The sequence below is a fragment of the Stenella coeruleoalba genome, assembly GCF_951394435.1.
Source record: "Stenella coeruleoalba genome assembly, chromosome: 8".
Lineage (NCBI taxonomy): Eukaryota > Metazoa > Chordata > Mammalia > Artiodactyla > Delphinidae > Stenella > Stenella coeruleoalba.
Window position 1 is genome coordinate 30,382,316 of NC_137154.1, and position 22,728 is coordinate 30,405,043.

The window sequence follows — 22,728 nt, forward strand, 5'->3', positions numbered from 1 at the left end:
TTCTGCGTAGTCAACATGCTCGGAGCTAGATTAAGCACAGTTTCTTTTAGTTCAGGATTAAAAGATTTAAGGAGTGGCCAATGGGTAGTGTGGGAGGCTAGAGGCTGATTTAGGCAACCTTGGGTCTAGATAACTAAAGTTAACGTCGAAATAACAGGCACTCTGACCTCTGGTGCATTACAGTTGAATGTTAGGCTTTTTGTGTGGCTAATGCATTGAATCAAAATCATATTTAAGCTTCACTGGTAAGGTTTTGTTTCTACTTCATTTATAGCTATAAGAACTTTGCATGAACTGACCCTAAAGGGAAAATGGCTTACAAGAGCTCCAGATGTAAAATCATTTTAGAGCTAAAGGGAATTGAGATGCCTATCATTTACATAGCCTGCGAGAGATCAAGAAATAAATTCCTGGCAGCGGTCAGGAACTGGCAGATTGGGGAGCCGGTAAACTGACTGCCGGCCCCACCTTGCCACTGCCCCGCTGGGTGACCATCTGTAAGTCACTAGACCTCTCTGGTTCAGTGAGTTAGACGGGCCCTTTTCCATTCCATTCTGTGGTGATGATTCTTGTCAGGCAGTCATTTTATTAATATGACCAGGAAGGACATTAGGCAAAAACTAGTAAAGACTTCATGTTCATTACTGATCTGTATCTCCATTCTCCAGGTCGGAGACTATTAGATAATTAAAGCTTATTTCTGCCCTGGCCCTGCATTCACTGGGGACATGGCCACTGAAAGAGCTCAGGGTCTGCTGTCCTCTTGATAAAATTGTCTTTCTCTAATGTGCACGTTTCTGGGCTGTGCCTTATTTCAATTTGAAAAGGCATTAGGGATTCTAGTGGGTTTGCTTGCTATACCTCCCAGTTAACACTAATGGTACCTTGGGTGATGAATATTAATTAGGGTGCCTTAATTCCTGAGAATGAAACAATCCTGGATGACCCAGCAGGTCTGTGTTAGGAGATGGCTTGGGACAGAGGCCTAGGTTTCATTTCTGGCTTTACGACAAATGCCTCTTGCTCTCTGGCAACTCTCTTATCTTGGGTGCTTTCCACCTCGACTCCTGATCCTTTTTTTTGCGATTGGAAAGATGTTTTTGGAAAGAAATTGTTCTAAATTCTTCTAAGAAAAAATGGTCATAATTGCTTCTTATTCACTAACCCAAAATTTCCTTCCAGAACTCTCCAGAACAACCAGTTGAAAACAGTACCCAGTGAAGCCATTCGAGGACTGAGTGCTCTGCAGTCTTTGTAAGTAACTTTTTTGGTTTGCTGCATTCTTGAATCATTAGGAGAACACTCTGGCTACTACATAGGTAAAGAACTGGAATCCTAGGGAAAGAAGACATGTATCCTTTCATCTGGGATAAAAATGGGGATGGCTAGTTGCTGTTACTGAAATGTCCATTGGAATATTCTGTCTCAAAGGCTGGGAGAAAGCTACAAGCTTGCATGTAGCAGGCGATTACACCCTCTTTGGAATCAGAGTTATGTGTGTACAGGAGTTCCAGAGTCTTGTGCCATGACGCTCAAGAAACAGCCAGAGAGGTTGCTGTTTCAGGTGGTAATGATCATCAGAGCAAATTAGTTATGGACCCTCATCTGTGGATGTTGAGCAGTCATCAGGGATGGTGACTTAATCGCCTGTGCTGTCTTTTTCTCAGGTTTTTTTTTGAGGAAAGTTTGGTTTGATGTGGAATGTTCAAAATTTTAGCTCTTGAACAGCAAGGTCCTACTGTATAGCACAGGGAACTATGTTCAGTATCCTATAATAACTATAATGGAAAAGAATATGATACACACACACACACACACACACACACACACACACACACATATATGTAAAACTGAATCACTTTGTTGTACACCAGAAACTAACACAACATTGTAAATCAAGTATACTTAAATTACAAAAAAGATCTCAGCTCTTGGTTTTTACCATGTTTAGCCACTATTTTCAAAAGCTTTTTCGCATAGCACTTCACTTTATTCTTGTTTGAATTCTTTCCCATATAAACGTATGTATATATTAATATGTATATGAACCTGGAGAATGGGGGTCATTGCCTCCATGGTTTAGCTATGCACACCCCGCTTCCCCCTAGAGTGGGGGGATCAGGTAAGCAGCAGTAGTATCACAGGAACCATGCAAACCCACAAAGATTCTAAAGAAACAACCATTTTTATGTTAAATAAACAGATATTTGTTCATGACTAGACTGCGTGTTGTGGACTAGTGTTGTCAGGGCTCCCCATCCCTGGGTTAGAAGATCCAGCTTCTCTGTCTTCAGGGGCTCGGTTTTAGAAAAGGTTGAGAAGCACTGAACTGAAGCATGTGGTTATTGTAATCTTTCGCCAAGATTAAGAGAAGCCCTTTGCATATTTATCTGTCAGAATGTTTACATTGCTCTCAAAAGAAGTTCAGATAAATTCAGATTAATTAGAATTCTGAAACAGGCCTGTCTGGTTTTGCATCCCCACTCTGCCACTTGTTATCTGTTAGCTGGTTTGGGGCACGTTATTTAAAATTCTCTGTGCAGTAGTTTGCTTATTACCTACCATGTACTTTAATTCATGAAAAGCACTTTTAATGGTATCTGACATGTAGTAAGTGCTCAATAAACATTTGTTTATTAATATTAATAATGATGACTGTTTTATCTGTTCTTTCTTTTGATTATTAGATTACCCAATTTGCCTAACTAGGCAAAGTAATGAAAGTAATGAAAGTAATGAAAGTCTGAAAGTAATGAAAAAGTATTCTTTAAAACAAGCAATTTCATTAGTTTCTTATTCTACTACAGTGATGAACACAAATGTGCATTGCCTCAGTTCATGTCCTAACACTAAATACAGTGGGACTAGGGCCTAGTTTCTCAAAGTGTGGCACTTGGCCCGCCCTCAACAAAATCACTAGGGGGATATTGTTAGAATGCAGATTCTTAGGCCACATCCTAGGAGTCATGATACTCTCTCTTTAAAGGTAGGGTCCAAGAAGCTGTAGTTTAAAAAATTTCCCCAGATCATCCTCATGGATACAGAAGTTCTGAGAATCACTGAATGAAAAACTGTAATAGTTATCACACTTAGGTGTTTATAATTTTAATTATAAAATTAGGGTATAACCACATCACATATTTGTGTACTAATCTGTCCCATAAATTTTTTTTTATTGCCCTTGGAAATAACTGTAAAGGTAAGCATTTGTAGAGATGCACATGAGCTAGAGAAGACATAGGTGAAAGTGACTGACCGGCTTGTCCCTTCCACTCGCTGATATAAAACCATTTATAACTGCACCAAAAGCACATCACTGGAAATTGTAAATTATGGATTACCTTTGATTTTAGATTAGATAATCTGGTAGTTAATGGGCAGTAATATGAAAATGAAAATATGTACTAATAAAGCATAGCATATGCTGTAAAGGTTAAACTTTAAAATGTATCTACTATCATAAAAAGGAGTATCTGGGGTATTGGCCATTTAAGTTCTGGTTTCAATGTAAGTTTATTTTAAGGTAGATACTTGTTAAGTAGCTCATTTCACCAACTGCCGAGTTATGGAACATAAGGATTCATTATCTGCCATCACTAATTGAATGGGATTCCACAGAGACTATTTCAGGGAATAGATTGGAATGAGTTCCTTTAAAGAAAGGTGATTTCGCTGCCTCTGCACCATTTCTAACCTTGGACGGATGTACACAGAAGGAGCCATCTTACCTCCCTTGGATCTGAAGTCATTAGATACTTTAAATAGTTCTCTTTTTCTTTTGCTTCTTCAGAATTTGTTTTCCTTCAAAACCTTCATACAGAATTGTTCTTATTTCCCAAGACTTAATGATCAAAATATTCAATCATTTTGTCTTGTTGGAAGGCTGAAAAAGAGAAGGCTAAAATCTTTGAACATTAGAAAAATTACCAAGAAAACATACAAATAGGTTTTTTTCTAACTTGTGGTCCATAAGTACTCTAAAGTACACATGGTATTTTTGATCATTTAGATGGGAAAAAAATTTGAAAAAGAATAGATACATGTATATGTATAACTGGATCACTTTGCTGTATACCTGAAACTAACACAACAGTGTTAATCAACTGTACTCCCATATAAAATAAAAAGTTAAAAAAAAATAAAGTATTTTCACAAAAATCATAGGTATCTTCCTCTAAAATAATGTTTTAAACAAGCATACTGTGCTCATCACTCACTGAGTACAGTGCATTGTTTAAATTATCTCCCAGATTGGGATGGGAGGGAGGTAGGGGTAAGGAGAGGAGTCAAACTACTTTTTTAATAAAGGCACTGGGATTTTTTTATATGTATCAGAAATATAAGGAGCTATGTGCCAGGCCTGTTTTATTTAAGAAGGAAATGTTCATGGGTTTGTTAGCATAGTGGGTGCAGTGGTCAAGTTGGATACAATTGAAATTCTGTCCTGGTGTAAAACAGTGTTATCAACACTTGAGTCAGTTTGCAAATCTGATCTTCAGACCTGAATTACATGAAAGATTTCCTTGTGGTTTTGAAATAGTACTCAGAAGGAGCAAAGTTCATTAGGGCTTGAAATTGATCAGAAGTGGTTTGATGCAAATGGGTGATGATGGCTATAAAATCTGAAAGTAAATTGTATATATTAATAAAAAGCTAACCTAACAACCTTCCACGAAGCCTTGAAAATGGCTAAAGCGTTACCTGAGCAGGATATTAAAATGACATGTCAGAATTTGATCCACTAGAATTTTTTTCTTTATAGTTGTTCACACTTATATTGACTATTAAAGGATTTCAAAGACTAAATTTCCTAGGTTTTCTACCGTAACAGAATCTAAGTATTTTGAACTTGAAACTGGTAACAGAATATAATACTATAATGTCTACATTATTGGTAAGTGAGGAGTAGAGAGAAAAAGGGTGAGCTTTTGATTACACAGAACAAGTGTTTATGATAACATAGACATTCATCAGTAAATAGCTGCATTTAAAATTGTTACTGTAATTTCACTTACGTCAAGAGAAAAAAGTATGTGAGTCTTAGTAAGATATAAAACAGGCTTTTGAGAATAGGGAAAAGAAGCACATTTTAAAGACGAAAATAGTAAGGGAATTTAGTTAATACATTGTTAACTGTTTAACAACTCAAGTGCACTTAAATAAAGTAATAGTTATCTCTTGCCAAACGAAGTTGAAATGGTAAAATAACTTAAGCCACATAATCTCTTCACTTTGTGAGATATCTAATGCCATTTACTGCCCCTATTGAAAGAATCAGTTACAGGATTTTGTTTTTTGGTCTGTTAGTTAGGATGAATTTTAATAGTGTAGGTCATTGGTACAAAGCCATGCCTTCTAAGACCATTTCTCTGTGAAACATTGATCTCAGTGTAAGTGCAAACTCATTACATTTATGGGTGTGCCACCAACACCCACATGTGGATTGAGGTGTAAGGATTAACCATTTGAGTCACCACAAATCCTTTTTCTCATTAACTTTTTATTTAAGGGTTCCATTTCCCCAGATTTCTTCCTTTTGATCTCTTACGTATGGCTGACTTTACAATTTGGGGAAATTTTTAAAAGAGGAAATTGTGTCTGTGCACTTTTTGTTGTATTATTATTTTGCATAGAAGGTAGTTTCATTACTATCTTAGCTCAGAACTCACCTGGTTATCTTGCTAAGTTAAGACCACCCCTTTTCTTTGGTGGGGTGTAGCACAGAATTCTGCAGGAGCCTAAATGGTGTATATAATACTGGATTTATGTTAAAAAAGGTCTAGAAGGGACTTCCCTGGTGGCACAGTGGTTAAAAGTCCGCCTGCCAACGCAGGGGACACGGGTTCGATCCCTGGTCCGGGAGGATCCCACATGCCGCAGGGCAGCTGAGCCCGTGCGCCACAACTACTGAGCCTGCACTCTAGAGCCCGTGAGCCACAACTACTGAGCCCACGTGCCACAGCTACTGAAGGCCGTGCACCTAGAGCCCGGGCTCTGCAGCAAGAGAAAACACTGCAATGAGAAGCCTGTGCACCACAACGCAGAGTAGACCCTGCTCGCTGCAACTAGAGAAAGCCTGTGTGCAGCAACGAAGACCCGACACAACCAAGATAGATAGATAGATAGATAAGTAAATAAATAAAGTCTAGACAACTTTTCTTATTATAGTTTTTTGCCACATCTTTTTTTCTTCCTGTTTTATTGAAATGATTGACATATAGTGCTGTATAAGTTTAAGGTGTACAGCATAATTTTTTGACTTATGTACATCATGAAATAATTACCACAATAAATTTAGTGAAAATACATCATCTCATACAGATACTTAAAGAAATAGAAAAAAAATTTTTTTTTTCCTTTTGATGAGAGCTCAGGATTTATTCTCTTAACAGCATTTATATATAACATTCAGCAGTGTTAATCATATCTATCATGTTGTGCATTACATCCCTAGTACTTATTTACCTTATACTGGATGTACATCTTAATGAAACACATATAGAGAGGACTTAATGTCAGTGGAGTGTTGTGTGTGTATGTGTGGGGAGCACTGCTCATTATTTTCTACAGTGTGAATGAACATTATCCTCACTCTTATAACATGAGCAATTTAAACTTTTAAACTGTTGTGACACAGAGAAACTGGGGAGGGATTTCAATTTGTGCTTAAAATACAATCTAAATCCTCACCTGATCTAATGGGGCTCTGTGTCATCTGGTCCCCATTTGCATCCACATCTGTGTCTCCCTGGACCCTCCACTCTCTTCCTCCTGTGTTCTAGTCACTCAGACCTTCTGGGAGTTGCTGGGACCACACCCAGTTGGTTTCTGCTACTGAGTCTCTGCCCTCACTGTTTCCGTTGCCTCAAACACTCCTTGCCCAGCTTCCTTTGCCACCTGCTCTGGATCTCAGTTTAATGGCACCTTCTTAGAGATGCTTTTCCTGACCAATACATTGAAGAAGCTACCCTCCCCCTCAGCCCCTGCTAATCCTGATCTCAGTACCCTGTTTATTTACTTCATAGCACTTTTTAAGCACTCTGCAGTCATTTTTCAGTCTGTTAGTTATATTGTGGGTCAGTCTCCTCATTACTGTCGTGTTCACCATTTTTACCTTTTGTACCTAACAAGATTCTCAGTTTACACGAGTTGAATGAATTGCAGATAGATTAGGTACGTGTAGAATTTAATTGCATGATTTAGTTACATTATATGGTTAATTGTATGATTATATTTCAGCTCCACATTATTTATAGAAAATGTCCAGATGTGTGAATGTGAAATAAATGTCCTTAACTCCCTCCGCCTCAACAAAATGTCTCTCTCTTCCTAAGTAGAAGTTCCTTGAGGCTGTGAAGCGTGTGCGTGTGTATGTGTGTATGTGTGTGTGTGCTTGAACACACTGCCATCTACTCATTAAAGAAAATCTGCTAAGCAGCTCTGTAGCCAGTCCTTTGCCAGTCTGTTATATAAAGGATGCCTGTCTCTTCTCAGGGTTAGGTAGGTTCTAGAAAGTACAAGGAATAAACAAACCTAAAACTGTTTGTTTCTAAGTGGATTCTTAAGGCAGCTGCTCAGTTTCTGAAGCTCTCCACTTTTTAGTGCTCTTCAAGTTATCCTGACTATCAAACAGAAGGCTTCCATCAGATCCTTACCGGAACCAAGGGTCTTTGACCTCGGCCAATCTGCCTCTGGAAAGGAGACTGCATTTGGGGCTAGGGCAGTTAGTTGGGAGCGGGGGCTCAGCACTTGCATGGAGGGAAAAGAGACACTTATGGCAGGATACGAAGCTGGAGCAGCACAGGGAAACAGGAGGCACGAAAAGCACTCTGAAGTCAGAATTTCCTGAACTTGAAGACTGCCAAAGTTGATTTCTTTAAAAAATGGGCTGCTGGGCTTCCCTGGTGGCACAGTGGTTGAGAGTCCGCCTGCCAATGCAGGGGACACGGGTTCGCATCCCGGCCCGGGAAGATCCCACATGCCGCGGAGCGGCTGGGCCCGTGAGCCATGGCCGCTGAGCCTGCGCGTCCGGAGCCTGTGCTCCGCAATGGGAGAGGCCACACAGTGAGAGGCCTAAGTACTGCTAAAAAAAAAAAAAAAAAGACTGCCGTTTTGACCTTGCACCTGTTTTCTAGTGTTCCCTAATTTTCACCAAGAGATCCAAGCCTGTGAGATATGGATTTAAATAGTGAAGTTATATCAACAAGGTATTTGCGAAGAAAGTTGTGATTTGCCTGGTGCATACGGTTCCTCACCATATTAATACTAGCTTGTCATTTTGGCGAAAAGCAGTTATTCCAACAATTGCTCCTGGTTGTGTCAAAACTAACATTTAGGACTTGGTTTCTCAGATTTTCAGATGGGGATTTAATTTTTAAGTATGGGTAATCCTATTAGTAAGGTGTCCTTAATTCCAAAATTTTGGGGAAAATCTAAGAAACTCTAAAGCCACAATAATGTTGATTGGAGGAGCTGTTTAATTTTTTCCTAGGGACAGTTTGCCCTTTTCTTAATATCTGTTAATTTTGACAAACTAATTTTTCAGATGTACTTAGGCCTAAGAGAAGAGGAGAGGGTTGCTTTGCCAGTGCGTGACACACACACACACACATACATATATATATATATATATATATATATTTTTTTTTTTTTTTTTGCCGTACGCGGGCCTCTCACTGCTGTGGTCTCTCCTGTTGCGGAGCACAGGCTCCGGACGCGCAGGCTCAGCGGCCATGGCTCACGGGCCCAGCCGCTCCGTGGCATGTGGGATCTTCCCAGACCGGGGCACGAACCCGGTCCCCTGCATCGGCAGGCGGACTCTCAACCACTGCGCCACCGGGGAAGCCTGACACTTATATTTTAAATTGCCTGGTGGTAATAAGGATTGTTGAGAATCTATTGAAATGGTTTGTTGCTGTAGAAAAAAATTGTAAGTATGTTCTTACTCTTTCCCCTTTGGTACCAAGTCAGAATAGCAATTAAATTTAATATCAAATATTAGTTATAAAACTGTAAGTAAAATAGATTATTTGGTCAGCTTAGTTTTTTCTTGTTGTTTTTCTATATTTTTGATAAGTACATTCTGCAACATAAAATTCGCACTTGAGCTCTGAGGGTTTCTTTCTTTCTTTAATATATCATTCTGCCATACAGTTGTGCTTAGCCAAGGATTCAGATTTGTATGCATCTCTTTGTTATGAAGGAAGGGAGACACCTGAGTTCCATATGCTGGTCTTGGAAACATTGTTGGATTTTAGGAAAACTTCTAGTGAAATTAAAGAAATAAGGGATGCTGTGGCTTTGGTCATTTTTAGAACTCCATTTTTTTTTTTTGAACCCTGAGAGTTGTGTGACTTGCCTTGACTCATTCCACTAGAATCCATTATTGAAGGTGGTGGTTTTTCTCTGTCAGGCGTCTAGATGCCAACCATATCACCGCAGTGCCTGAGGACAGTTTTGAGGGGCTCACTCAGTTACGGCATCTGTGGCTGGATGACAACAGTTTGACAGAGGTGCCAGTGCATCCCCTCAGCAATCTGCCGACCCTGCAGGCGCTGACCTTGGCTCTCAACAAAATCTCCAGCATCCCGGATTTTGCATTTACTAACCTGTCCAGCCTGGTGGTTCTGTAAGTATCCACCCCTTTTAATACTATATATTTGTGTTAATTTGGGGGCAAAAGCAGAGTTCTTGTGACAAATTGTTATGAAAGTACCTCACGGAGTATTTTCTTGGAGAGCTGGTGTTTGGGGGATCTGCCTTTTTTACAAAGTTACATGTGCTGACTTTTAAAAATACAAAACAAGATAATTTTATAAAAATTAACGTTCGATAGTAACAGTTGAATGTCTCAAAAATAAATGGCCATTTGTAGTCAGGAGAAGAAAGTGGGTCATTCAGCAAACACTGGTACAGCTTTTACTTGTATCCCAGCAATGCATTCAGTGTTAAAAGAGGCGGAAATCCTTTTGGAGATGCCCATAGAAAATGAGTTTCAGTGATATTTCATGTTTTTACTGTCTATTCAAAGAGTATGTGATTTTCTGTTGTTTCAAAAACTTGGACATAATAAAGTGGCATTTCTTGTAAAATCTGTTACTGATTCTCACTGATGTAAGCTGACATTTCCCCTGCCTCCCCATAGGAGAACTCATCAAAGTTTTGCTTCATATAATTAAAAGCTCATCAAAACTTTTGTTTGGATATGGATAAATAATTAAGAATCTTCCATGTGTGCACCCCTCTTCCACTAGAGATATGTTGCTTTTCCACTGGCCTCCTATGTTCAGTGAATCCGAGTCTGTGCAGTGTTTATCAAGAGATATCTACCCAATGCTATTTGTTTTCCATTAGTCAAGTGTTGCAGTGTTTAGCTGCACCATTCCTTTAAGCTCTACCAATTTAGACATGTAAAACATTATAATAGTTGCTTCTGGGTGAGGCAAAAGTCATTTTGGTGCTTTTTCCCATAGGCATCTTCATAACAATAAAATTAAAAGCCTGGGTCAACACTGTTTCGAGGGACTCGATAACCTGGAGACCTTGTAAGTTTATTCGTATTTTGGATGATCACACTTGGGAAGTTGACAGCGCAATTTTGCATTTCATTGCAGAAAAAGGAAAAAAAGTAATGGTCTTAAGTTCAGCTCATGATTAATTTGCTTTAATACATGACTAAAGTCTTGCCTTCAGATAACACAGTCATGAAAACGAATCTAGGTTTCTGGTTAAAAATGGCGCACCAGGTTGATATTTCTTACAAAAGGACGTGGTAAAACCAGCTCAGTCTGCCAAGCCGTACACCTTTTCAAAAACTTTGGTTTTGTTAGTATGATAGGCAGTTTTGGAACTTTGAACCTTATAAAATTAATACTGGAAAAGTTGTTTTGTTTCTTTATTTTCTCCCTCATCTCAGTTGCCTTGCTAATTGTTAACAGTGGGTTTTAATACCATGTCTGCTTTTATATGCTAAATGTGATGAAGGTTTCCATTTTGCTTAGGATACTTTTGTTGTTGTTTCTATTGTTAAAGTGTTAGAGAATTCTGGCTGTTTCAAAACTGTCCATTGTACCATGATATGAGCAAAAGACATAGTGCAGCTGTGTGTAATCAAGAGTAGGGTCTTTATTTTTGTTGTTTTGGTTTGTACTAGTTGCCTTTATTCAGAGACATATAATATTAGCCATCGTGGTATAGTAAATGATTCAGAGAATGTCCCAGTTAGATGGGTGAGTAACATCTGATTGGAATGCTTAGGGTTTGTAATATTTTGTTTAATTGAATTTTTGGGTTAACTGTCAGTCAATGAGAAGACTTAAAATCTTTTAGTACTCTATTAATTCACTTTCCTGTTTAAACCACTAAAAGATAGTAAGTATCAGTGGATATTTGAAAGTTGAAGCTCTTGAAGAAGATACTGCCGAACCCAGTTCTATTCTAAGTATGTAAATACCAGTGGAACAAAAGACTGGGCGGGTCTTCTGATCCTAAACCTTGTATTATTCCAATATATTATTCTAATTATATTAAAATTAAACCTCTTCTTCCCAGTTAAATTTTTATTTACCATTTTTTTCTATGTAGAAAAGGAAAACAACATTGGTCTCTAAGGTGCTGGCCTTTTGATTTTATTTACTCTCATTCTGAAATCAATCGCTGATCATATGCTAACATTCTCTTTAGGTTAAAAGAAATTAAAGTTTAAATACACTCAGAGGGACTTCCCTGACTGTCCAGTGGTTAAGACTCCACGCTTCCAGTGCAAGGGATGAGTGTTCAATACCTGGTTGGGGAACTAAGATCCCACGTGCCTTGTGGCATGGCCAAAAAGTAAATAAATAAAATAAAATACACTCAGAATTAAGACTTTTAGAAGTACAGATCACTACGGCTTTTCCCTCTCCTAATTAATGGAACTTTTTCAACAATTTGTAACCCACTTGAGGACTGTGGTTGTATGAAACCGTCCTGGTCCTTCTCCTTATTCATACTTAGGTCATCCTGCTGATGTTAGGGCCGAGGTCAGCCGCCCTCATACCAGAAGTTCAGGAAGGCACTCTAAACCTAAAATAGAAACCTCAATCTCAGGCTATTGTCATTTACAGATGATAGTCAATAAATTCCATTTTATGGAGAACTGCCATTCAGGTGATTGGCTTATTTAATGCACCCGTAATATGTGATTCTGAGAGTTGTTTGCACTTTTAAAGTTGTTGACTTAAAACATCATAGAAGCATTAAGATTCTTTTTTCTATTCAGTAATCTAAGAAAAGGTGTACATTTAATTAAATGGACTGGCGATTGGTTGTCAAAGAAAGATTACCATCCAGAGGATGTGATTTAAAAAAAAAAAAAAAAATTTGTACCAAAATACCTTATAAATTGTGACCATCCTTCAATGTTCTTATGTATTTTTCCAATTTTTTTCTAGGGACTTGAACTATAATAATTTGGGGGAATTTCCTCAGGCAATTAAAGCCCTTCCCAGCCTAAAAGAGCTGTGAGTATTGCTTTGCTCTATCTGTGCCTTAATATCCCTAGAACTCACCATTTAATGTTCCAACAATGAGATTTTAGAACATCTTTGTTCCATTATATGTATCATAGTACACACACACACACACACACATGCACACACAATCATACAGATTGGATTATATTGGCTAGCACGGACAATTCTGAGCATAGATTACTGTATAGGGCTGGATTCTGGTGAAGCAAGCCATAAGGTATGGTCTCTGCTTTATAGGAGCTGTGGTCTTAGTCCCACTGGGGAGGCTGACCATATAAGACAGACAGAGAGCAGTTTCTAGGTGGAAATAAGTGCTGAGTGAATAGGATAAATAAATCATTCCAGAAAAAGACCTCACTGAGGCTTGGGGTCATTGGAAAAAAACATCACCAAAGAGAAGGAATTTGACTGGACTTGAAAGAATGGAAATATTTAGATAAATGAAAGAGATGAGGGAGCATTTTAGATATTGGATTTGTCAAGGTCAGAGATAAGAATGCACATGGCATAACAGAGATCGTGTGTCATGAGTTGATAGCAAATATTCTGAGATGCATTTCTTAAAAACTAAATGCAGGTGACAATGAGGGAGATTTTGGGGTTAGAAGACCTGTGATGCATGCAGTCAAAAGTTCTTTGAGGATGAAGCAAGCTAAATGTATATAAGGAACCTGGCAGTGGTAGTAGGTTAAGCAGTGGGTTTAAAAAGAATTAGGTATGGTCCTGAAAAAGATGAGATGGAATTAAAAATTCAATTTCCCCACATTTTTGAAATTTTCATGTAGTTGTTATCAGTTATATTTTACATCCTACTGAAGAGTAGTAGATATTCAGGTTTTAACTTATTTCACAAGGGGATAAACATTTCAAAATATTTTTCTTCTATCTTTGTAGGTTATTTCACAGTAATTCTATTTCTGTTATTCCTGATGGAGCATTTGATGGTAATCCACTCTTAAGAACTATGTAAGTAGTTTTGAAATTTTCTTTTAATATGTAATCATGTAAAGCAATGTCTGTACAATGCCAAACATCTGGATAAAGAATGGAAATTCAGGCTGTTAGATATATGAGCTTTGTGAACATAGATTTAGTGTTGGAGTGCTTGTGAACATATGAAAACTTTGCTTTTTTGGCTATTTTTACAGACATTTGTATGATAATCCTCTATCTTTTGTGGGGAACTCAGCATTTCACAATTTATCTGATCTGCATTCCTTGTAAGTATTATAGAAATTTAAAAACAAACCTGAATATTTACACAGTTGCTTTAATGGAAAACTAGAATTTATCATTGTAGCTCCAGACAGCAGAATCTTTTATTTTCTTTTTCTTGGGTGGAAATCCAAAAGACAATTTTGAAAATTTATGATGATTCTTATTTATGTGAACACTTGGTCAAAATTATCACACTTTCAGGTCCAATCAAGAGATGAAACTAATCTTTTTAGGTATAGTGGTACTGTAATTGTAAGCTGTTTAAAAAATAAAATGAAAATATTATCTATGAAAATTTTTATTTTAAATTACTTTTTATCTCCCAATTTCTTAAAGAGTCATTCGTGGTGCAAGCATGGTACAGCGGTTTCCCAATCTGACTGGAACTGCCCATCTGGAGAGTCTGTAAGTGTGGCCTTTTGAAGAAGGGCTGTGTAAAGATAACACCACGCTGGCCTGCTAGTAGGTTGCCAGTGCTTTTTGGTGATGATGATGAGTTAATGTTGATTTCTACAATCTTGGTTTGTGAATATCACGCATAGAGATGGATAGGGTTTGGAGTCAGTCAACTCAGGTAGAGTATATAGCCTAGTATGTGAGAGGTAAGTTCTGAAAAGGTCACTGAAACTATAAGGCAGTAAGTAAGTACCAAATTAGAAGCAGTGCTTTAGGAGTTCAGAAGTGGAGCAATCGATGTAGACGATCAGAAAAGGCTTTATGGAAGAGGTGAAATGTTTCAAAATTGGATACTGTCAGGTCTCCCAGACCTGGTCTTTTATTTAGAAAGGCAGGATTTAGTAAAACCGGGAATACTGAAAATATACTCAGGTATGGCATACAGATGATCAAATATAGCTAAAATTGCATGTTTATAATCAAATGGGGAATGATATGGAGAAATCTGGAAAATTGTTGGGCTTGTAATTTTAAAGTGACAGACCTTGAGTACTGAACATTTGGTTATGGTAAAGCTTCTCAGTGGGCGGCCTGTGAATGGGCTGCAGGTGCATCTAAGATCTTGATGACCTCAGCCCTCCAGAAGCCACGTGGGGCCTGACCGTGGTTAGGATCTCTGCCACAAGGAGCCTTACCACAGTGTGCCGCAGAAGTTACAACATTCGTGTGTGCCAAGATGTAAGAAAAGTTGGGAAGCATTGAGCTAAGGAGTTTAAAGTCTACTCTTACGGCAGTTTGGAGGTGTTGAAAATGTTGGAGGAGGAGGCGTGAGGAGGGTAAGAAGAGAGACTAGAGGTAGAATGGTGAGGGGGCCATGGGAATACTCCACTTGGCTAAATGAACACATTTAACCATGAGAGTTCTGTGTCTTCGATCCATCACTGGAGTTCCTCCATGTGGCCTGAGATTCCTCTACCCCTCTCTGCATCATTTCACCCTTGATCTGCATAGTAGCAGAAAAAATGGAGAGGGTCAGATGCTGAGACCTACAGAAGACGGAAGAACAGGAACTGGTGACTGACTGCAGATGGGGAGGTAGAAAGGGAGGGGATTGCTGGGCTGCACCGCTCAGGTCTATAAGACCTGCACTTGTCCAGCTTCATGACCGAAGAAAGAGCCCAGAGTCAGCAACAGAGACAGCAGTGGTTTAATGGATGGGGGAGCTTACATGTCTGAAGCAAGGTCCTGGAGCAACACCCCGCTGGCACACGGAAGGCAGGACATGGCAGCAGTCTTCGCTCCCGGGGTGGGGGGAAGGGGAGATTGCCAGTTATAGGAATTGACATCAGGTTGGCTAATTAGTTACCAGGGAAACCAGCAGAGGGGCATGCCTCTCACCACCCTTTGATAAGAACTATCACTAGCTGGGGTCTGGGGCAAGTATGCAGGAAGGTCAGTCATGTGAGTAGGGTAAAGCAGGCCCTGGTCAGGCAGGGGCTATACAGAGAGCAAGAGAACAGCCATCTTGAGTGGCCTGATCATACAGGGATTAAAAGAAAGTTTCAGAACATTGAGTCAGGTTGATTGAAAGAAAAGATAGAAACATGGTTTGGGGGGCAGGATGCTATCCTGGTTTCAAATGTTTTGGGTATGAGGGGGTGACAGAACTTGCAGAACTTGTGGTCAGGCTGTGACTACGGATTCATTTTTTTCTGTTGGTCCACATGAGAACTCAAGCTTATCATCTGGACAATATTAACTTCTCGTGTCACAAGCTCTTCTGCATTACTATGAAAATAATATGGGTATTAAGGGTTCATTCTTCTTCCCACGTGCCTTACTTTAGGGAGTAGTTAGGCAGTGGGACACATAGACTCTAGTCCATATGCAAGTATGTGAACATGTATGTTTCTATATGAGAATAGAATTTTGTTTACCATCTCAACTTGAATCATTTCTTAGACCATGTTTTTCCATAGGACCTTGACCGGTACAAAGATAAGCAGCATATCCAGTAATTTGTGCCAAGAACAGAAGATGCTTAGGACTTTGTAAGTTGGATTCTTCTTCCCTTCTCCTGCCTTTCTTTGTTTTATGTACTTCACACATGTTGAGTTTTATTTTTAATGAACTCTTTTCATTAGGTGACATTAAGGTATAATTATTTCTTATTGGTTCCCTTCATGGAAATGAGCAGGAATTTTAGTATCCCGCTTCCTTGATTTCTTTTTTTATCCTGACTCCTCATCCTTATTCTAGTTGCCCCAGGGGAGTTAGCTGTCTGTATGCTGCTCTTTCATCCATAACCCAAGTAAGAGCCCCAGTCTTTCTTGGATCAGGAACCAATTAAGCATGGAGCTTTCCAAAATCTCTAAGCTGCCCTGGAAATTAAAAGTAAATAAAGGATGTAAAGTTGTCACAAGAACAAACAATTAAGTTACTAAGTTGTTAAGTATTCAGTGGCAAGAGATAGTAACAAAATAAATGACTGACTGATCAAGCAAGTAGTTAAATGGTGTCATGGAGTATCAAACACAATGATAACACTGAGGAAACATTGCATGGGATTAACAGAGTTAACTAGTCCCAATTTTTTATTTACTATAAATATTTTTTAAAATGTGAGTACATATAACACTCCTCTTACAGCTTTTAAATTCAATAACAACATAGAAATTATTTATGGTATAAACAATATTATAAAAATATGAATTAAAAAACTCGTAACTCTACCATTTGGACATAATTTTTATATATTTTCTGCACTGTATTTTTCATATTTATTGTATATTCTTAATGTTTTAAAATATATTTTATATTGTCTATACTCAACATTATGTACTTGAAGTTTGCCAGTCTTAAGCCTGTTCTGTCACTGAGGTAGGTGCTCTAGAAAGCTTATGTGTCTTGGGTAAAAAAAAAAAAAGTTGCTTTTGTTGTTTAGCCGTATTTCTTTATTACAGATCTTAGCACTGCTTTCAGTGCTTCTGAGTACAGCTCTCATAATGTAGTATTCTGATAAGATAAAATTAATTTGTTAATTTCCGTTATTTTAAGGGACTTATCTTACAACAATATAAAAGACCTTCCCAGCTTTAATGGTTGCCATGCTCTGGAAGAAATGTAAGTTGGTCTTTGACTTACTCTTTTTTCTATGGTCTATTGTTAATTCATTGAGCCTTTCCTATTGTAAATAAATGGCTTTCATATTAAGATCTTAGAAATTCACATAATCAGGTGTTCCTATGAATAAATGTCCAATGGTACCAAGTGTGTTCATGTGACCAGCATTTATCGGGCACCTGTCTATCAGGCATTCTATGAGATGGTATGGGAGGAGGGTGGTGTATATGAAAAACCAACCAAACAAAAAACTGGTCCAGATGTGGATATCTACAGTGTAGCTATACAGGACAGCTCTGGTGGGAGTTGACTGAGAGGTCAGGAAAGGGAGGAACTTATACTCCCATGTTTTATCTCCTCCTTCCTCTGACCTTCCTTCTGTGGTACTTGGTATGGTTGCGTCTTGGGTCCTTTCTCACTATGTTGTCTTCCTGCTGTCACTCCTGTGTGGAGTTGGTGAGGAATTTAGATAGTGTACCTTAACTCTCAGTGTAATTTTGGGTGAAATACCAATTAGTCTAACCCTTTCATCTTCTAGACGAGGAAACAACAGTTCCTTTTACTTTCAACAAGATCAATTAATGTTACTCATGAATGAATGTTTAAACTTAGAAAAAGTTTAATTAAGAAATGTTATTTTTCAAAATAGAAAATATTTTCTTGCTTCTTTTCTCTTTCTTTTATCTTTAATTCTTATTCTTTTTTAGTTCTTTGCAACGTAATCAGATCCACCAAATAAAGGAAGATACTTTTCAAGGCCTGACATCCCTAAGGATTCTGTAAGTTCCTCTGTGATTATTAGAGAGAAATAAAATTTTTGTTAAACTGTAAATTAATGTATCATTATAATTCCCATGTTAGTAGATATACTTAAATATAGGATTTATTATGCATAAATATTGTTTTTCAAACTTTACCACATGGTACTTCATAAATAATTTCCTTTCAGCATTTTTTCACCTTAGTTAATTTATGAGATTGCTAATTTATGAGATTGCCCATTTGTGAGTGAAAAAGTATAACGTGTATAGCTTGAGAAACACACCTTGTGTGTTTTCAAGTCATAATAATGAAGTTTGTCAGTTTGTTAGGGGCTGAGTGGGCAAACTATAGCCTGTGGGTCAGATCCAGCGTGCCTCCTGTTTCTGTAAATTAAGTTTTATTAGAACACAGCCCTGACTTTTTGTTTAAGAATTGCCTAAAGCTGCTTTCACCATACTATGGCATAGTCAAATAGTTGCAGTAGAGACCGTGTGACCCCCAGAGGTGAAGGATATTTACTGTCTGGCCCTCTACAGAAAAAGTTTGCTGACCCCTGCACTGGGGTACCTATCATGGCAAACACAGCTAATATGCAGTAGAAGCACTCATTTAAAAAGTGATTTGTATTTGAGTGCATATTTGTGCCTGGTACTCTATTAAGCACTTGGGAATACAGACAAACCATGTCACGGCCTTCATGCAATGCAGAAGACGCAATACACTAAATAGGGAACAATTTTTTTTTATACAGAAAAGAATTTGAAACATTGACAGTGAAGTGTAATTACATATATTAAAATCATGTTTTCCAGTAGATCCCCATTAAGAAATTAAACATGCGTCTACTAGAGAAATACTTTATTGGTAGTTGGGTTGCTGGACCTTTCCTTGTTGCTAACAGGCTTCCTGTGGGTCTGGGCAGTAGTGGGGAAGGGGACTGGCTCCCAGCTGCCATCACTTCTAGAGCGCTGATAAGTGACAACAATGAAAAGCTAGCTGGCCTTTTCATGATTTGGAACCAAGTCTGTCGAATTTTCCTGTTATCCAGGAGATGTGTCATGGAATGAATTTAACCTATCTTTAAATTTCCATTAAGGCTCCGTGTAAGTGTGGTTGCAGATTATTTCTATGTTTTATTAATTCTGTAATATCAGAATTCCTCAGGGTGTGTTCCTGAATATAGTGTATGGCTCTGGTGTTGATATGGTTTTTATTTCCTGCTCGGGGAAAGAATGATATCTGAAGCCCTTCTGGAATGCTCTTGTTTGCATATTGATTATTTGTCTTCCCTCACGGCCTTATCACTAACCTTTGAGAAGGCAAATAACCTGAAGCCTGTTTTTATTTTCAGCTTTGTCAGGAGCTGTGCTTTTCCTCACCTAGTTAATAGGACCAGAAGTTATATCATATCATTTATATTTCTGAACTAGTATCAGAATGATAAGGTGGAGAAAATTCACAACTGTTTGAAACAGATGCCAGTTAGAATTACTGCTCCCTGGAACACATTCCAAGAAATATTTGGCTGTGAAGGGAAGGACTTTAACATAAACATTAAAAATGTTGTTGAACAAGATTAAAGATCTTTGTTATCTTATCAGGGATATTGTGACTACAGCAGATTCTAAAGTGTAGTCTGCATTTGGAATTTATTTCAAAAGAGTAACACTTTATTTTTATAATTGCAGAGATCTGAGTAGAAACCTGATCCATGAAATTCACGACAGAGCTTTTGCCAAGCTTGGGTCAATAACTAACCTGTAAGTTTCATGCAGCAATATCATGAAAGTAGTGAATAGTCTGCAGAAACTTGTGTTTTAGCATTGTGCTACCCAAATCATTTTCTCTTTTTAGTGTTCCCTTGTATAAATGCTAACCTGCTATGATGTAGTGGCAGCTTCTGAAATGGTTTTCGCACACCTAAACTTCCTCTTAGAGCTCTGAGACTTGTGATGTTAATGCATGTACAGATTTGTGTCTTAGGAGTTAATTTGAAGTCTTATTCACATTTTAGAGATATAAGTTTCAATGAATTAACTTCATTTCCAACGGAAGGCCTAAATGGACTAAATCAGCTGAAACTTGTGGGCAACTTCAAGCTGAAAGAAGCCTTAGCAGCAAAAGACTTTGTTAATCTCAGGTGTGTTTTTGCTTATTTTTCTTTTTTGTGGAAGTTTTGGTAAACCTCCAGATTATAGAGTGTCCTGGGTTTTTTTTTTTTTTTTTGCTGTGGTTCCCAGATTTTCTGGGAGGCTGTCATTTAAGAGTATTTTCAACCTCAGTCCTCACAAACTTGGAAAAAAATAGAACATGAGCATTAGTCCATAGTTGTTGAGGACATGAATTGCAGACCACGTTGCTGGTCAAAGAGATAATCTAGCCCTTCATCAGAATGGTTTTGTATATAGTGGGATTTGTCATTTGCAACAAGATGGCAGAAAGCACATGTGAACCTACAGGAAGTTGACACAATGTGATAATACTTTACAGAGATATTAGAGTTAGAGAGGGGACCTTACTAGATATAGTAGAGAGAGGGTTTGGGAATATTATTATGGGAGAAGAGAATAAATATTTTCATTATACTTATATGAACAAAGTGAATTCCTTTAATGGTGTAAAGTCACAGATGACCTGGGACATTAATTTTAAATGAAACTACCAGTTTCATATGATAAATTGGGTGTGGTTAACTCATTTATGAAAGGAGTCTGATAAGATTTTACTTTAAATTGCAGTATTGCTATTAAATTTTAAAGATGTCTTGATTCAAATTGTTTTTAAAAGCATACCTTATATAAATGGAGAAACTCATGGTGTCATCTGATACCAGAGCTTTTTAACAGATGAAGAAACTAAGTCCAGAGCGGATAATGACCAGCTTAAAGTATTTACTTTTTACAGAACAAAAGCATGTCTGTGAAGTTGGTATTTCAGTATAGATTTTGCCATTTTTTTCAGGTCTTTATCTGTACCATATGCTTATCAGTGTTGTGCATTTTGGGGTTGTGACTCTTATGCACATTCAAGCACAGAAGATAACAGCCTCCAAGATCACAGTGTGGCAAAGGATAAAGGCAAGTGCATGAACTTTTGAAAATAGAACACAGCATTAATCAAAGTCTCTGTTATTGTAATCAGTTTGCAAAGGATCAATGTGAAATCTGTGGAGAAAAATGGCTTTTGTGTACTGTGTTCCTGACATCTTTAATATGTTATTAAGCCTGGTGCAAGCTGAACTTACATCATGTACAAGAGAGAAGACTGCAGGAAAAGATGGGTCTTTTGAACTGCCTGAACCTTGAATTAAACAGTTTGTGTTATATATTCAGGTCCCACTGACCTAGCAGTTGTCACCAGCAGTGCTGAAAAGGAGGAGCACAGTCAAATCATTATCCACTGTACACCCTCGACAGGTAAGCCTAACACATTTGGCTGCAGTTTCTCGCTTTAAACGAACACTAGGCAAATATACCTAAAACTTCCAGGGATAGATGTGATTTCTGTGACAGGAGTGCGACTAGATGGTTTCATAAGGCCTGACTCAACGTGTGGTCTGTATACAAGGAGCTTAGCCATCTCTTGCAGAGTCTCAGGCCCAGACCCAGTGACTCAGAATCTTTGTGTTAACAAGCTCCCCAGACGAGAGTTATGCACGTTGAGGATGGAGAGGCTCTTTCTTCATGGAACTTTAACCCTAGGTCCAGTTCTTACTGGTCTGTAAGGATTTTTGGTGTTATCCTTTTTTTTTTTTTTTTTTTAATGAAACCTTGCCATTACTTTTAAAAAATTTATTTATTTGTTTGTTTATTTTGCCTGCGTTGGGTCTTCGTTGCCGTGTGCGGGCTTTGTCTAGTTGCAACAAGCGGGTTGCCATTACGTTTCTTTCTGTTTTATTTCATTGAACTTCAGTAGACTTGGGAAAGTTATTAAATTGACACCACGTATTGGTCATGACTGTATTCTGCCTAATCTGTCAGAGAAGATGGATTTAGAATTTTACTGTTAAAGAAAAATTTAAATAATGGCTAAATTGTGTGCTATGAAGTAGATTCCTCTTTAATATGATCACACAGGATGATCTGGACATTAATTTTATAACTCAGAATCGTAAATATTATGGATTCTTTAATGATTACTACTGAATTGTGAGCTTCCTCAGAGGCTGTGTATGTGTTCTTTTAATACTTAGCACAGTGCCTGGTATAGAGAATAATCTTAAAGTGATCAGCTGAGTGAATGGGATTAACAAGAATCATTTATGTCTATGCAGTTATTTAGTTTCTGTATTGACTGGTAGAAATTAAGGGGTCACTTGCCCTGCTGGGGTTCTTGTGTTGGAGAATGTACATAAGGAAGGGAACGTCTTTATTAAAGGGGAGTGTAAACTTGAATATGCAGAGATTCCATTTCTTCCACACTGATTTTAAACCTTGGGGGTCAACCAGAAGGAAAGTTGGTCTGAGCTCATCTCCCCAGGTGGCAATAGGAGTGAAGTGCAGGTCTGCTTCCTCCACTCCACTCACTTGTAGTAACACAGAGACAGCCATGTGCTGACACAGAAGCAGGAAGTGGAGGAGAGCAGGAACCTTCTTTTAAAACTCGAGGAAGCAGCAGGTTTCCAAAGACAGACTGGGTGGAGCCAGATTCCCAGGCTTTTGAAGGAAAGTAATTCCACCCACTAATCAGACACTTTCCAAAGGGTGTCCTGTTCTCC

At 38.2% G+C, this 22,728-nt stretch overlaps 1 protein-coding gene across 2 annotated transcripts in view; it reads left to right on the forward strand.

Moving 5' to 3' along the window:
• LGR4 (leucine rich repeat containing G protein-coupled receptor 4) overlaps positions 1–22,728 on the forward strand; it is a 97,047-nt gene that overhangs the window by 69,783 nt on the left and 4,536 nt on the right. For both annotated transcript variants that reach the window (XM_079929430.1, XM_079929431.1), the window contains exons 4-17: positions 1,183–1,254; positions 9,413–9,628; positions 10,473–10,544; positions 12,432–12,500; positions 13,407–13,478; positions 13,661–13,732; positions 14,067–14,135; positions 16,106–16,177; positions 17,184–17,249; positions 17,957–18,028; positions 19,700–19,771; positions 20,026–20,151; positions 20,973–21,088; positions 21,344–21,427. In XM_079929430.1, the coding sequence (XP_079785556.1) occupies positions 1,183–1,254; positions 9,413–9,628; positions 10,473–10,544; positions 12,432–12,500; positions 13,407–13,478; positions 13,661–13,732; positions 14,067–14,135; positions 16,106–16,177; positions 17,184–17,249; positions 17,957–18,028; positions 19,700–19,771; positions 20,026–20,151; positions 20,973–21,088; positions 21,344–21,427 (1,250 nt within the window). The remainder of the gene's footprint in view (positions 1–1,182; positions 1,255–9,412; positions 9,629–10,472; positions 10,545–12,431; positions 12,501–13,406; positions 13,479–13,660; positions 13,733–14,066; positions 14,136–16,105; positions 16,178–17,183; positions 17,250–17,956; positions 18,029–19,699; positions 19,772–20,025; positions 20,152–20,972; positions 21,089–21,343; positions 21,428–22,728) is intronic.